General features: G+C 41.6%; 1 protein-coding gene across 1 annotated transcript; it reads left to right on the top strand.

The window, feature by feature from the left end:
• Positions 1 to 9,228: 9,228 nt before the first annotated feature.
• LOC118944652 (uncharacterized) lies at positions 9,229 to 15,420 on the top strand. Its single transcript, XM_090236119.1, has 8 exons — positions 9,229 to 9,459; positions 9,807 to 9,864; positions 10,108 to 10,255; positions 10,351 to 10,387; positions 10,620 to 10,903; positions 11,152 to 14,701; positions 14,891 to 14,966; positions 15,230 to 15,420. Exons 1-8 carry the CDS (start codon positions 9,271 to 9,273, stop codon positions 15,379 to 15,381), a joined length of 4,494 nt encoding a protein of 1,497 aa, XP_090092245.1. The 5' UTR covers positions 9,229 to 9,270; the 3' UTR covers positions 15,382 to 15,420.
• Positions 15,421 to 17,130: the final 1,710 nt, after the last annotated feature.

Below are 17,130 nucleotides of genomic sequence, written 5' to 3'. Positions count from 1 at the left end.
GCCTACAGATGCTTTTCTGAGTGACTTGTGTTGTGAGAGAACCAGAATTCAAACATAAACTCCTGGATTACATTTTATAATATTGTCAGCTCTTTTTAGTAACATATGGTAGCATACATGTTTCACACGGTGGCAAGTCAAGCTAGTTAGTTACATGTAACAACATTACATTATATGGTCAATGTTTGTGTGTATCCTCTTAGCTTTTACCTTCGACATCAACAAGCGACGCACGGGCTGGTCCTGCAGACTCCCACGCCCATGTCCCAGGAGAAGGCTGGGGGCCACCTGCTCACTCACGTCCCAGCCATCTCTTTTGAGACCGACTCTACTGTGGAGTGCACCTCCAAGAGGACTCCGGAAGAGAGGGAACGGGTGAAGGTTAAACTGGCCAACATGGCCTTGATGGGAAGGATCAAAAGTCTTGGCTGTGAAATGCCCATTATGTGTGATTATCGAATTGATCATTTTCCACTTTTGAAACAACAATGGGAAAGACAGGGTTTATAGCAAAGGTTGCTCAGATTGGGCTTTTGGAAAAATTGGGAGAATGAAAGTGCACTCCTGATTCAGAGAGAAAGATCCAGCTTAATCATCCATACCATTGTTTAAATTACAATAAAAAAACATTCAAACTGTTCCTGAGTTTCGAAAGACAGAGAAAGGAAAACATCATTATCTTCAGTCTGTTCACACCTGTTCACACAAGTCCTACTGTCCACAATCGCAGGGTTCTTCATTACAAACACACCTGTTTCAGAAAACCTGATCACTTTCACATTCGAACAATGTTTGTAGGATACTTTTCAATAACTCAAATGTAAGTGTTGAAACCATACATAGCTGGTAACTTGAGCTCGGCAGAGTAGTTTTGACCTGTGTCCAGATACAGTCATTTATGTTGTCTAAAGGCAATTTGTCTCTTATAACAATGTTATTTTTCTGAATAATCTAATTTAATTGACTGGTAGGTAGTCACTAACTATTTGTAGCATGTGTTCCTCTGTTTATTGATATTTACATGGTGTGTATGTGTTAAGATGTTAAGTAATTAATGTTGATATTATCCAAAGGGTTTTTAACTGAAATGTTAAATGTTGGTGTCTCGATCTCAGACATTTACGCTCATATTTGTAAATAGTATTTCAAAAATGGCAGAATCAAACAGTATTGGAATAGTGACTTGTATTTTGCATCTAGAAGTGTAAGAATTTTAGAAGAATGCTATTCCATCAGTCAAATGTTGCACTGTTTGATAAGACAGGGTAAAGAAAACCTCCATTTTAATGAGTTTAGTTGTGAGTTTGACATTTTACCACAAGAAGTCACTATAATACTAGACGTTATCAAACAGGGTTGTGCTGAAAATCAAATGAATGAGTGAAATGAAATGAGTGGTCAGTGTGGAGGGGAAATTAAAACTAGCTGTTATTGGCACTCTCTTTGTCGTTGGTCTATAAACCAATTTACACATGGTGATGTCGCCATGGAAAGCCAAAACTCTCGCCCATGCAAACCTGCTGATTAGAAGGTGCTGTATAGATGTGAGAAACTCTTTTTTCATGGCACTTCAATATCGAAGTGAATTTTTCGTAGCAGGTTAGGAAACTGAGGTTAAGGTTAGGAAAAGGGTTAGGGTTAGTGAAAATGCTCTCCAAACCTTCTACTAAAATTACTTTGCATTGAGGTGCTGTGAAAAGAATGTGTCCCTGCTCAGGTGTTGCATGCATCAACCAATGGTTGTGTGCCAAGTCATCCATTGTGTCATCGACTGACAGATTTCTATAACATATGATGTGGTTAGCTGACACACAAAATACCTATCCAGGCAGTGTAAGATCTGGCAAGTGTCAGCAAGGCCTGGGCAGAGGAACATGCTCCGTATTTTCAACCAGAACTATCAGGAAGCAACCCCGATCACATTTTTGTAAAACACATTTACAGTGTTAGTTTCATCAGCTGTTGTACAATATGAAATCTAATTATTTTGACTTCACAGGGCCTTTAAATGTAGGCAAACAACTTTTCAGCATTCAAACTAATCTACCCAGCCAGATTCAGCACCATGGACAGTGAAGATCAGAATACCTGCGATCTGACGATTAGAACAACAGTGCTATTTTTTTTTTTCAATTTAAAGTTTTATTAAAGTTCTTGTTTTTCAATCAACCAACAAAACACTTTCCACATTCACAGGCTTTAAAAAAAGAAAAAGTCAAAAAATAATAATACATGAAAAAATAAAAATACAATTAAAATGAATGATAAAGTCAAATAAAAGCATTTATTTTCCTTGGTGCACACGTACTCAAAAACGAAATTAAAATAAAAACACACAAACAAAACATTTAACACTTGCAGCAGCACTATCAAGGTTCTTATCAGCTATTTCAAGCATTCGCTGAGACGACGGGCCAATAATTCGTTTTTAGGTTTTACAGTACCTTACACAACATGTATCTGCGCATTTCCCTAGTCAACCCGTTCACTCTGTCCAGTTTGAAATATAGTTGAATAGTGAAGACCAGAGTCTATCAAACTTGGGCTGTCTCTTGTGGAGGTCATAAGTGAGCTTTTCAAGAGGTAGAAAGTCAACAATCTGGTCAATCCACATTTTAAATGTAGGCGGGGTATTTGAGGCCCACAATAGAAGAATACATTTCTTAGCAAAGTATGTAATAGTCATAAGCAAATTTTCTCTGTCAGGATCAAGAACAAAGTCCTGCTGGGCATTAAGAAGATAGATACACGGGGTCATATCAAACAGTACCTCTAGTATTTTCTGTGCAGCAGTATGTAGATTGCCAGAATCTGGCAATCTCCCTACAGCTCCAAAATACATGCATTTAGGTTCCACTTTCAGAGGTACATCTTTTACAGTTAGGAGACATATCTGTTTTCATTCTATGGAGTCTCAAAGGAGTATAATAACATTTGTACAAAAATTTGTAATTAGATTATTTCATTTTTACACTGGTAGAGGAGCAGTATACCCTGTCGCAAACCTCCGCCCATAACTCATCACTGATAGTCAGACCAAGGTCCTTTTCCCAGATTATTTTCAAAGGAGTAAAGGAGGAGCTTCCTTTCTCAGAAAGGAGTCTATAGATGTAAGATATTTTGCCTTTAATGGATTGTGCTGTGACAAGAAGGGTTTCAACTTCATTCAACTGAGTTCTAAACCTCCTCTCGGAGGTAAATGAGGAAATTACATGTCTAATTTGGAAGATATTTGAAAAAATGGGATCTTGGCACATCGAATTCACTGCAGAGCTCTTGAAAGGATTTCAGTGTAGTGGTTTTCTGATGAAATAGGTCTGAAAAGGTCCTGATTCATAGAGTATGCCAAAGATTAAAGTTGGCCTCCCTCAGGGCTTTTGGCAAGTCTGGGTTGCCCACTATAGGCGAGTGAGAACATATTTGGGAGGAAATGCCCAGGTATTTCTTACAGTCCCTCCACGCTAGTAGGGTGCTGTAAATCACAAAGGTTTTGGCTATGTTGCCCACTTCACTAAAGTTATTAATGAATATAATTGAGCTTAAGGGCAATGAACCACAGGATTGGGCTTCTATCTGAATCCACGTTGACTCTTGTCTGTTTGTGATCCATGTTAGCATGTTGCGGATTTGGGCAGACCAGTAGTACAATTGAAGGGAGGGAAGGGCAAGACCACCCTTAGATTCAGGTTTCGATAGAGTGGAAAACTTGATCCTAGGTTTTTTATTGCCCCATATAAATTTGGTGATGCTTTGGTTAGTTGTTTTGAAAAAGGAACCTACTGGGAGATAGCATGGGAGCATCTGAAATAAGTAGTTCAGTCTAGGGAGGACGTTCATACGGATTACATTAATTCTTCCTACTAAGCTAATTGGGAGGGAGATCCAGGTTTGGAGATCGTTCTTGATTCGGTCCAGGAGTGGAAGATAATTTTCCTTAAAAAGGCTATTCAGATCTGGTGTTATGAAGATCCCGAGGTATTGAAACCCCTGTGTTTTCCATTGGAAAGGACAAAGTGTCTTCATAGAGCTGGTGAGTGTAATATTGAGAGGGCAGGCAGTGGATTTGTTAAAATTTATCTTATAACCTGAAAACTTGCCATACTGAGCAATTGTGTCTAAAATGAGAGGGAGGGATTTCTCAGGGTTGGATATGTAGAGCAAGACATCATCCGCGTAAAGCGAAATCTTGTGCTGCAGGCCACCTGCAGAAACACCCATAATACTTGGATTGCTCCTTATCAGCTCTGCCAGAGGCTCCGCCCCCAACAAGTAGAGCAGCGGGGACAGCGAGCACCCTTGTCTTGTGCCCCGTTCCAGAGGGAATCTGTCAGAGTTCAGTCCATTAGTAGTCACTATGGCATTTGGATGAGAGTATAGTGATTTGATCCATTTAATAAAATTTGGGCCCATATTGAACTTTTCTAAGACTGAAAACAGAAAGCTCCACTCCATCCTGTCAAACGCCTTCTCAGCATCCAGTGAAGCCAGTAGGACAGGGGTCTTCTGTGCGTTTACTTGATCAATAATATCAAAAAGGCGCCGAATGTTATCAGAAGAGTATCTGTCTCTAATAAATCCAGTTTGGTCCGCTTTTATTATTTTGGGAAGAAGAGTGTTAAGTCTTTTGGAGAGCAATTTGGTAATTATTTTATAGCCGAAATCCAACAAGCTTATGGGCCGGAAGGACGAGCAGGATAAGGGGTCCTTGTCTTTTTTTAGCAACACTGTAATGCGAGTTGTGTGCATTGAGTCTGGGAGAACTCAGTTTTTGCAAAAATCCTCCAGCATTGGCATGAAGATAGGGCTGAGCTGGGGCCAAAAAGCTTTGTAGAACTCTCTGGGGAATCCATCTGGGCCTGGGGACTTATTAGGTGGTATGGAGGTAATTGCCTCCAGGATCTCCTCAGGAGTGAAGGGGGAGTTGAGATCTTCTTGGTCGGTCTCTGATAGTTTAGGTAGCGAGATTCCCTCTAGGAAAGAGTGGAGTTCTGCCTCCGTGTGTTTTCTCTCAGAGGTATATAGTTTGCAGTAAAAATCATGAAAAGTTAAATGGATCTTTTTTGGGTCATATGTGACCTCGTCCTCTGCTGTTCGGATAGCCATGATTGTGCGCTCTGACTGCTCCTTTCTTAATTGGTAAGCAAGCAATCTACTGGGCCTATTGCTATACTCATGGTATTTCTGTTTAGTAAAGAAAACTTTTTTTTTTTATCTCCCGAGTGTAGTCCAAATTCAGTTTGGCTTTGGATGCTTTAAGATGACTCCAGGAGGTGCTGTCAAGGGATTGTTTATGTATTTTTTCACAGCATTCCAGCTCCCTCTCAAGATCTAGCCTGTGTGCTTCCATTGCTTTTTTCTTAGAGGAAGCATATGCAATTAGATGACCTCTTAGTGTGGCTTTAGCAGCGTCCCACATTGTGGCCAGAGAAACAGGAGAATCTTTATTGTCTTGTGTGTAGTTGTCTATCCATGTAGTTACTAATGTATGGAACGCTTCGTTTGATAGCATGGAGGTGTTGAATTTCCAGCTCTTTGACCTCGGGATGTTTTTGCAGAGGTCAAAGCGGAAGTGGACAAAGGCGTGATCTGAAAGTGCTATGGGTCCGATTGTACAAGTGGCTGAATTTATGAAACTCTTTGGGATAAAAATGTAATCTATACGGGAGTAGGTGTTATGGACATTAGAGTAGTATGTATAGTCCATAGATGAGCTATTAGTCTCTCTCCAGATATCTATCAGTCCCATCTCTTTAGTAAGAGAGTTCAACATCTTTGCAGATCTAGGATTTGTGGTGGGGACTTGAGATGATTTGTCTAGGGTTGGGTTAAGGGTACAATTAAAATCTCCGGCCACCACGCCAAAGGAGACACAATGCTCATTGAACAGGGTTATAATTTTTGACATGAAGGCAGGAGTATCTGTGTTAGGGGCGTATATGTTTAATATAGTAATTGGTTGACCATATAGTGACCCAGTTATCAAAATAAATCTCCCCTCCGGATCAGATATGTTTTTGTCAATTATGAATGGAACATTTTTATGGATAAGTATGGCTGTGCCTCTACTGTTTGATTTGAAAGATGAGAAATACACCTGTCCCACCCAAGCTCTGCGGAGTTTGGCATGTTCAGCATCACAGAAGTGTGTCTCTTGTAATAGCGATGTCTGCTTTTTCCTTTTTTAGAGCACATAGTATCTTTTTTCGTTTTATTGCATGCCCTAGACCATGGCAGTTCCATGTCAATAGATTCAAGGTACTAGTCATCGTCATCGAGCAGTAATCAAACTTTAGTGCAAGTCATCGCTGGGTAAAAATGGATAGTAATTACAGCTGCGTTCACATAAAAGGAAAATAAATGGTGTACATAAAATAATAATCTCTGAACAACTCGACACATCCCGTTGGATCTATTACCCCCCCGCTCAGTCTCAATTCTGTGTTCCGAATAAAACAAAAACCGGGAAGAGTTAGCAACGCACAACGTCTCCCTCTCCCCACCAAAGAAATGCCTCATCCTCTCCACCCCGCATTGAGTAAATAACATAGTTGCCCTCGTCCAGACCACAGTAAAAGAGGGGAGAAAAATAAAAATCAATAGCCAAGCATACATATACCTCCCCCGAGGGACATAGGGAACCCCAAGTAATAATAGCAACAACAACAAAAAAAACAGGGAAATAAAAGTAGGCTGAAACATTAGTAGGCCTAGGTTAGGCTATACAGCCCATCCCTCTCAGTTAAAGGGAAATAAATATAAATTGGACGGCTATAATGACCTTTAGGGGGTGGGTCTCTGGATATCGGCTATATGTAGTCTTACCTCCTTTAGTAATGGCATTAATCGCATTTAGTCATTGGTCTGTTTCTCATTGGCCAGGATTGTCTTTCAAAAAACGTTTTGCCTCTTCGGGAGTTTTGAAGTGTCGCAAGGCTCCTTGGTGAAGAATCCTGAGCTCGTTTGGGTATTTGAATCCCCTGAAGATGCCTCGGTCAATGGAGTATTTCTTCACTTCGTCAAATTCTCAGCGCTTTCGGCGTATTCCAGCTGACAGGTCCTGGTGTAAAGCGAGTTTGGCGTTTCCCACTGTGATGGTGTTGTTTTTCGCCGCCTGTAGGACTCGTTCCTTGTCGGTGAATCTCAGGAAACGTATGGTGATTGGGCGCGGTGGTTGTCTGGCTGCTGGTGGGGGCCTCAGTGCTCGGTGAGCTCTCTCGAGTTCTATGGGCCTGTCGGTGGACATGTGGAGCCACTCGGGAAGTTTGTCTTGCAGGTAGCGGATCAGTGGCATGTTTCCCTCTTCTTTTTCACCCAGATTGAATAGAACACAATTATTCCTTCGCCCCCTGTTTTCCAGGTCCTCTGTTTTCTCTTCCAGATGCTCGATTTTCTTTTTAGCATATGCTATTGTTTCCATGGCATCTGTCAATAAGTTTTCCATTGATAGGATTCGCCCCTCTGCCTCAACCATAAACGCGGGGCGCCTGGACATCTTGTTGTTGATGTCAGGCAAAGCGTTTTCCAGGATTGTCACCTTGCCCCCTATCGCACTGAGCTGAGAGTTAATGGCATCTAATTTAGTGTTTAGTTCTGTACGTTGGGATCTCAACTCAAAGGATGTCTTCGATAGAGTGCGAGGTTGGCATTCGTTGTGCCTCGTGGGGGAGCGGGTTCTCTTGCTCCTGGCTAATGGCGCTAGTTTTTTCTGAAGCTAGCTTCTTCATGGAGGCTTTTTCCGTCGCTAATACTCGAGTCCGGGTAAAAATGTCACCCATAGTGTCGCCGCCATGACTTTTTCTTACTAAAGCTAAATGAGTTTGAACTTGGAGTGCAGGTAAGATTAGGAATTGGAAACTACTTGTGCGGAGCTCTTAGTTCATGCGGCCATCTCGCCCAAGGGTCACGTGATCCCCAACAGTGCTATTTTAAGTGATTTTCAAGACACCCAAAGTCAATTTAAATCCACAACAAAATCTGCAGGATAAAAATAAATATAATCAAACATTCAAATAAGTAAACAGGCTATATTAAAGTGCACTAAACATAGAGACAGATTAACCATGGAGAACACAAAACATGATGACAGATTAACCAGGGAAGTGAATTTAACAGAGGTTAAAGCTAAAACAACAGAATCTGGGTACGTCTGTGTGAAGAGGTGTGGCTTTAGTGTGGATTTGAATAGTACACAAGTAGGCCTACGCTATTTTTGCACTGTAAAACTTTTTTTTTTTTAAGTGTTATGTTTTCCCAGATTCATAGTGTTATGCAGGCCAGGCCTATCTAGGAAGGCTGGGCATAAATTGTTTGCTCACAGCATCACATGATGACGTGGGCAACATAAACACTTAAACTCTGTAGATAAAAGTTAATAGTAATCAAAACTAATTTCACCACGAAAGGAAGTGCAATCGAAATGAATGAAGAAGACAATGTAATTCTAGTGAGTTAATAAAATGACAAGGTGTTGCCTGTCAGCGTTGTAGACTACTGCCTCACAAGCCCGGGCTTTAGTGGCACTGGCATACGCGCTTGCCTCTGCACTGAAGGAGCCACCGAACGCGTCCGTGTTGCAGATCTCACTTTCTCCCGCTACAGTATGTCCTACAATGACATATTTGGTGGGGATTGGCAGCCAACAATAGGATTGGATTGGGACTAAATCAAAGAATAAAACGATATTGAAATGAATAGTGTTAACAAATATTTCCCAGAAGATTTTGGGTTCAACCTAAGGCTGACTAGGACAGATCAATCAACTTGATCCGACACAGTAAGCCTACATGTCATACGTAAGTAAACCCACAAGAGAGACAATATTGCAAAGGCAGGACCATGTTCGATGGAAGGCGTAGGGGTAGGCAATCGAAAACGTTTGACGGGGAAATTTCTGTCAATATTAGCTAGTCCTACTGAGTGGGCAAGTAACCTTTCCCGCGCTCTTCCTAAAAAATACTATTTGTGATGTCATAAAGGTCTAACGTTCCATGACGTAGCATGTAGCCCTAAATTACAGTCCCTGCTTGCAATATTGTCCTCACTCTCGACCTGAACTCAACGTGAATGTAACCAACACAGACAATGACATGCTTTTTGAGATATAAAATAGCTTGAATGGATGAAGAAAAGGTAAGCTAAATTACTTCATACAATATTGGGGGGAAAGTAAAAAAGGGTAAAGCAATATAAGCGGATCTTTCTTGTAAAAAGCTATAACATATTGTAAAGCAAATGTACCATTCTTTATAAAGTCACCAGCTTAGCTCTGATATGGCTGTAGCTCTATTTATGATGTCCTCTGCACAGATCTACTCTGACATTGACATATTATTACTTATTGGAATGTCTGTCCTTCAGGTAGCACAGAGGGAGGATGGTGATCCTCAGAGGGAAGGAAAGGAAGTTGTTGAGGAAGAACCGGTGGCCACGCCCAAAGAGGAGGCCAAGAAGGGAAGGAAGGTAAGATGGCAGGAGTGACAGAGCACATAATAGGCCTACTGGGTTACACTCTGTACCTGATAGCAGCCATACCATAGATATCTATATATTTCAGATAACAACATACGTAGTAGCTGTTTTCAAAACGTGTTTTAAGAGCTGCTTTGACCTGGCCCATAGCCTATTCATAAATTGTCTCAGAGTAGGAGTGCTTATCTAGGATCAGTTTTGCATTTGAGATCATAATGAAAACAATTATTTGGGCAAGGTTGAGCACACACCTTATCTGATGAACTTTATGTATACGGGCCCTGGTGTTACATGTCTGCCATCATTTGAGATCTAGAATCTGTTCTGTTCTATCCTAGGCAAAAAGTAAGAGGAGTGGCAAGAAGTCAAGGAAGCTGGGCACTGACAACGATGCAGGTCAGAGATTTACCTCTGTAGTACTACATTGTTTCTCTATTCTGTCTGTGATGTGAGGTTGTATTATCCATTTTCAATGAAACTGTAGTCTACTGTAATCAGTAAGAAAGGTCACATAGATAGCTTTATTCAAATAGGCCTATTCTAAAACCCTAAAACAATGAAATCAGAGTATTAAGAGATAAAACTTCTGATTTCTCTTTAATTTTGTTTCTACTTCCTCTACGGCAATCACATCTTTAGTCTCCAGGAATAAACACCTGGATAGAGGATCTGTAATTGAGCTCCTGGAGAAGAAAGCTGTTAAGGCTGCATTCGGCCCAGGCAACAAGGATGAGATGGAATACTCCTACCCAATCCTCATCTCATTCCTGCGCAATCTTACTGATGAGTATGTTAAAAGTTTTTCTGTAATGTTCAACATTTATGAAATATTGTGCAGTGGGAACTAAACACTAACTAAAACACTTATTTTAAATTGTCTAGGCAGTGGCAAGTGATCTACAAAGGACTAAAAAACCCTGTAAGTTTCCCTACCTGCCTTTGACCTTTGATGTGTCAATGATCTGTTGAATTCAGAGATTAGCCATCAAGTCATATTCTGTTATTCATGTTCTCTGTCAGACTTCATCAAACTTTGAATTCAGTCACAGACAAGAATAACAATGTTGATCAAATGCATTCTGTTCGATCTAGAATACTTTACATCACAGTTCCATTGAAAAGACTGTTTTTGTTCTGTTTGTTCAAAACAGATGACGAAGGAACAGCTTGCCAAATTGTGCAAGACAATTGTAACCTTCATCGCACAGACCACCCTGCAGATCCTGCTGCCAGCCCTGGCCCGCGTACTTGGGGTAAAGGACTTTGCTGACGACGACACTGACTCACCCAAGAGGGGTGGCAGTGCAAGATCCTTTGCTGCCTTTGATCAGGAAAGACTGGAGCTCATCCAGGAAGTTAGATATCTGGCGAAGAAAATGTATAAGGGCGGCACAGGGGCTCAACATCTCAGGTCCCTAACACCCTCTTCTAAGAGGTATGTTCCCCTCAAGGTTTTCATGTATGGATTTCACCAAGATCATCTATCCCAGTGTTAGCCAATGCAATTTACTCTATCTGATGTAGTACAAAATGTAATGTATCAGCCTTTGAGCATATTCAAATGAATGAGCATGTAAAGCGATCAAAAGGACATGTAGATATTTAGAATACTAAAATTACAACGCTTGACCGATTTGCCAAGTTAAGACAGGAATTATCATGCTTTGCTTGTTCGTTTTAAAGTTCCCAGACCTCAGTGAAAGTCCTCCTGGGAATGACAGAGGACAGAATCATCAAAAGTGTCCAGGACCAACTGTCTGATCATAATATCCTGTCCTCTTGCCCACCTGAGCTGACTGTTGGTCTTATCAAGGTGGTGGTCGAACAGCTTAACTCTGCCCTCTCTGCGACCATCAGCAGAGCCATTTCAGGGCGGTCCTCCCCTATTTCTTCTGGTACCCAGGCCGCTGAACAAATGGTCAACATGGTCCAGAAATGTTTTGATGATCACACCACCCCAGAGGACCAGAGCTCTACCTCTGTATTAGAGTCATGCATTCCACCTGCAACAGAAGAAGTGATGACTGTTATCGCAGAGATGGTGGGTGAATTGGAAAAAGAAGATCTGGAATTGGCTAAGGTTTTTCGAGAAGTGGCTGTGAAAGTTAAAATGTTGGCATCTGGCAGTGACCTTGTAGTGGAGCACCTGGATGTTGAAGACTCTCCTGTTCCAGAGGAGCTGAACATAATATGTACATCTTGCAAAGCAATGATGCAAAATCTTGGCACTCTGTTTAGTGTGAAGTTCAAGACCAAAGCCTCAAAGGCTGTGAGTGAAATTCTTGTGAGAAGGTTAATGAGCGATATCTCTGGTATGGTTCAACCTTCTCATTCGTTTAGTACCACTCCAATCTTGATGAATGCATCTAGCCCATCTGACAGGATCCTTGATTCTGCGGCCACTGAGCTCATACAGACCAAAGTAGAATCTGAGGCATCACAAATAATTGATAACTTTGTTGAAGATGTCAAGGACATTGTGCAGTATGCTGAATTAGATCAGCCAACAAGCACCCAGAGAGATACCCAAGTGGGACACTGTACGACAAAGCGGAAACCCTTCCATGCAGCTCGTAGACTCTGCGAGAGACTTCAGGCAAAGCTGGAGACATTGTTCCTCAGAATGGGTGGAGCTCCAGTCCAAGGGGAAGAACTTATGGAAAAAGCTGACTCCAGTGCTGTGCTTCTGGAGCATACTGACTCCAGTGATCTGCCTGTTTCAATCCTGAGCTTGCCTTCCCCATGTAGGAGTGAATCCCCTATATCAGAACGTAGTTCATCTTCTTTATCTGATGGATGTGATTCAACTGACTCTGTAGGAGAGAAAACACCAGAGCAACCTGAAACCAGTAAGAGTGAGGCAATACTGCAAGTGGTCAACTCAACAGGACTTGGTTCTCTCCGTAAATGCCAAAGTGAGAACTCTCAACCATTACTGTCTCTCTGTGATTCCAACATGGTGCCCTGCACCAAAGAGGTCTTGTCCCAGATTGTGACCATGTATAGGTCAGAGGTGGCAGATTTGGAATGCACATCATCTGTTGCAGAGGGTTCCTCTTACAACTCCCTTGAAGTCTGTGGCTTTTTGGACAGTGTCATGTCTTATCTAGAAGACATGCCTGTGTCTGGTTCTTCATGGTTGGAAGGATTAAGAGATACTCCAGCCTCAGTCATTGAGAAACTCTCCAGTGAGGAGTTCCAGATGAACGCTACCAACGAAGTGCGAAAAATACTGATCAAATCAGTCAGTAGCTTTCCCAGCAAAGTCAGTTCCAGCCAGACAGATTCTCAGATGTTGCCAGCAAAATCAACAATTTCCTTAAGGCATACAGATATAACTGCTTTTGAAATCGTTGGATCAATTACAAATGACATGAAGAGCCTTTTCCCACCCACAGAGTCTTCTACTACTCTATGGCAGGCAGACTCTATGCTTCAACAGAGTGATGAGAAAACCTCAGAGTACACTGAGGCCACACCCAAAGGCTCACAGTCTGGTTTGGAAGTATCTGAGAAGAAGATCTGGACAACTGCAAAGACTATTTACCACAATGTGAAGACAAAGATGATTAATTATTTTACATGGCAAAATCAAGTCAAAGCAACAACGGCTCAAGCCAAAAAGACCCTCAGCCATATTCTGGTTTTAATTCAGAAAGAGCTGTCAAAATCTGACCAAACGGTGACTGCGCTTTCACAAATAGAGAATGTGGTTGGAATGATGCTGAAGGATGTTGAAAGGGTAAGCAGTGAATGTGGTGAGGAACTGATCTATCAAGCGCCACAGCGTTCTTCCTCCTCGTTGTCATCCTCATCTGCCAGATCAAAGAAGTCAGAGTGGGAATTTTCACTCCCTGGCACTCCCATCTCTTCTGATTTACCAGAGAGTATTACTCAGCCCATTGTGAGATGCTCAGTCATCGACATGGGCAAATCTACTAAGCCAAAAACATTGGTGTGTGATGCCAGGGAAAGCATGTCTGCAATAGTGGATACCATCATAAAGGAGGTACATCCAGAGGAAGAAGGGGAGGTTGCATTCCACCCTGATCTAACAGCTGCAATAGCAAGACTGGAGGAGCTCATATCTCAGGGTAGGATTGGTGCTCTCTCACGTGATCTTACTCACCAAGTCAACCGCATCATTTCTGAGAGCAACTTGACCCCTCTGGTTCTGACAGTGGCGGCTGGAAAGAGTGCATCCGATACAGTCCTTACTGAGCTGAAGAGGAATGACAAGACGGTGGGGAAGCCCACAGCTTACAAGCTGGTTCAGCTTTTTGCAGAGGAGTCTGTGAAGCGCCTCTTGCTTCCTAGCCTTGTGCCCTCTACAGCTTCAATGAGTTTGGCTCAGGGAGTTAGTGTGCCGGCTAGCGTATCTGAAGATAGGATTTCATGTTCTTTTTCTACATCAGCATTTAGTGACACAGTCAGCCTGTTTACCAAAGTAATGGTAAGTCAGGTCATGGACTCTGTGGTTTCTGATGCACAAAGCAGAGGGTCATCTCCAACCGGAACTGTAACTGATATAGGCAGTCTACTGAGTGGTAAGTCCTACCCTCTGCCATCTTTCTCTGCCATCAGCATGACAACAAGTGGGACCTCCAATGCTGCACAAGGCTTTGAGGCCAACATAGATGCTGAGGAAAGGGATACCATCAGTTGTTTCGGTGTACCTCAGAGCATTGTTTGTGATCAGAATTCAACCAGCCCGGATGTTGCCTCGCTTTCAACCCCATCCACTGTTAACTTAGTCGGTGATGATGACTTCACCGGCCTCATCAGCATGTTAGTGGTGAGACTTCTGTCAAAAATACAAACCCAAACTGATCTGTACCCAACTGACGTCACACGCACGTCACAAGACCTGATTCCAAAAGTTATAGCTGCCTTCTGTGCATGGTCAGGCTGCTCTGAGACCCAAGCTTATCCCAAGAACCTGAAGAGTCACAAAGTATACAGCACCGTCTACAAACATCTGTTGAAGGAGTTTGGCTCAGAGAAAATACTCCAACTGGCCGTGTCGACTCAGGACTCCACTTTCAATAGGATTCTTGTGAAGTCATTGAGCAAGGAGCTTCTCCACAGTTGTAACGAGGCATCAAGAGCAGCCTCAAGAACATCTTTCGAAGCCACCAGGCCAGAAGCTCTTCTCATGGCTGAAGATGTGAAGGCTACCAGAGGGAAGCTGTCTTTCCTACAAAGGCTTGCCAGACTGAAATTCAACTTAAAGGTACATCACACTTATTTAAGTTAACAATTGTGTCAATGTGAGTAAACAATGTTATTTAGAGAAAATGTAAAACCATCCATTAATTCCAAAACCATTTATAAATCTTGTTGTGCTGGTGTGTAAGATGTGATCGTTATTACCGTGAGATTGTTCTGCTGTGACAGTTGTTTTGACATGTTTTTGTTTTAGCCATTCATGATGGGAAACAAGAAGAATTCCCGCCATTCTGAATCCAAAGACCAGACTACTGCTGAAGAGATCATGTGTAAGTCCATACAGCAGGACATTTACTGTTTGAGATATTGGTGTACAAAGCTGCTATTGCAAAAATATTAAACCCTATATACAGTACATTATATATTATCGATGGTAATCTCTTATGTAAAATTATTTATAGTTTCCAAATCTCAAGATTCTGGTTCTCATTTATTTGTGAAAGTAATAATGAGTTGAAACTAAGAATACAATATACCATCATTTCTAAATGAAAGTGCATGTCAACTCTCTCTCTTCTGTCGCCCAACATAGTGGCACATCCTGCCACATTTGGACTCCCAGAGGGTCTTCCCTCCACCTCTCAACAGGAGAAGCCTCGCAAACGTCCCCTTCTAATCAGGATGTTTTCCACCATCTCCATAGGCCTATCCAAGCCATTCAAACGGTTTTCAAAGCAAGCTTAATACAACAATTTACTTTAATACAGTAATATTTGCATTGAATTGATGGCCTTTGTCTTCTTTTGTGTTGCCCAGGTAACACATTTGATTAGAAAATACATAGTATATTTAGTTTAGTTTATTATGCAGTCATAGTCACGGTGTAGGCTAAACAAAGTAATGTTGTCCTGAATAATGTATAGAACATGCACCCCCACCCACACACACACAAACAGTGTGATTCATTGAACACACACACATAGTACTTCAGTTATGTCCCACAACCAACATTCGACCAGATATCAATGATTCAGTGTAAAATACATGTACTGTAAAATAAACCGTATTTAATTTACAACCAATAAAATAATACATGATGCAGCACACTCAGTTATAAGGGAATTAACTGGTTTAACTTCTCAAACAGAAACACACACATTTCCATTTTCTGTGGATCGCCCATGTTTACGTTTTACTGAATGCCAGTCTGACCTTTGACCTGTAGATGGCAGTAAAGGTCTACTTTTGCTGCAGATCCTCTTCTAAAGCTCAAACCTCTCTGGACAAGGAGCCGAAACATTTGTCCCTAGTGAGAGAGAGTGTGTGTGTGTGTGGCAAGAAAAGGGAATATTGCACTACACTTTTATGATACAGATACATTTTGCATTCGGTAGCATAGCACAGCTGTAGTTTTTTCAAATGCCAAATGTACATGTAGCATGCTTCTGCCTACAGATGCTTTTCTGAGTGACTTGTGTTGTGAGAGAACCAGAATTCAAACATAAACTCCTGGATTACATTTTATAATATTGTCAGCTCTTTTTAGTAACATATGGTAGCATACATGTTTCACACGGTGGCAAGTCAAGCTAGTTAGTTACATGTAACAACATTACATTATATGGTCAATGTTTGTGTGTATCCTCTTAGCTTTTACCTTCGACATCAACAAGCGACGCACGGGCTGGTCCTGCAGACTCCCACGCCCATGGCCCAGGAGAAGGCTGGGGGCCACCTGCTCACTCACGTCCCAGCCATCTCCTTTGAGACCGACTCTACTGTAGAGTGCACCTCCAAGAGGACTCCGGAAGAGAGGGACCGGGTGAAGGTTAAACTGGCCAACATGGCCTTGATGGGAAGGATCAAAAGTCTTGGCTGTGAAATGCCCATTATGTGTGATTATCGAATTGATCATTTTCCACTTTTGAAACAACAATGGGAAAGACAGGGTTTATAGCAAAGGTTGCTCAGATTGGGCTTTTGGAAAAATTGGGAGAATGAAAGTGCACTCCTGATTCAGAGAGAAAGATCCAGCTTAATCATCCATACCATTGTTTAAATTACAATAAAAAAAACATTCAAACTGTTCCTGAGTTTCGAAAGACAGAGAAAGGAAAACATCATTATCTTCAGTCTGTTCACACCTGTTCACACAAGTCCTACTGTCCACAATCTCAGGGTTCTTCAATACAAACACACCTGTTTCAGAAAACCTGATCACTTTCACATTCGAACAATGTTTGTAGGATACTTTTCAATAACTCAATAAATGTAAGTGTTGAAACCATACATAGCTGGTAACTTGAGCTCGGCAGAGTAGTTTTGACCTGTGTCCAGATGCAGTCATTTATGTTGTCTAAAGGCAATTTGTCTCTTATAACAATGTTATTTTTCTGAATAATCTAATTTAATTGACTGGTAGGTAGTCACTAACTATTTGTAGCATGTGTTCCTCTGTTTATTGATATTTACATGGTGTGTATGTGTTAAGAT

The sequence above is a fragment of the Oncorhynchus mykiss genome, chromosome 5 (genome assembly GCF_057628025.1).
Source record: "Oncorhynchus mykiss isolate SJ-2025 chromosome 5, ASM5762802v1, whole genome shotgun sequence".
Classification (NCBI taxonomy): Eukaryota; Metazoa; Chordata; class Actinopteri; order Salmoniformes; family Salmonidae; genus Oncorhynchus; species Oncorhynchus mykiss.
This window is presented reverse-complemented; position numbering and strand designations above follow the sequence as displayed.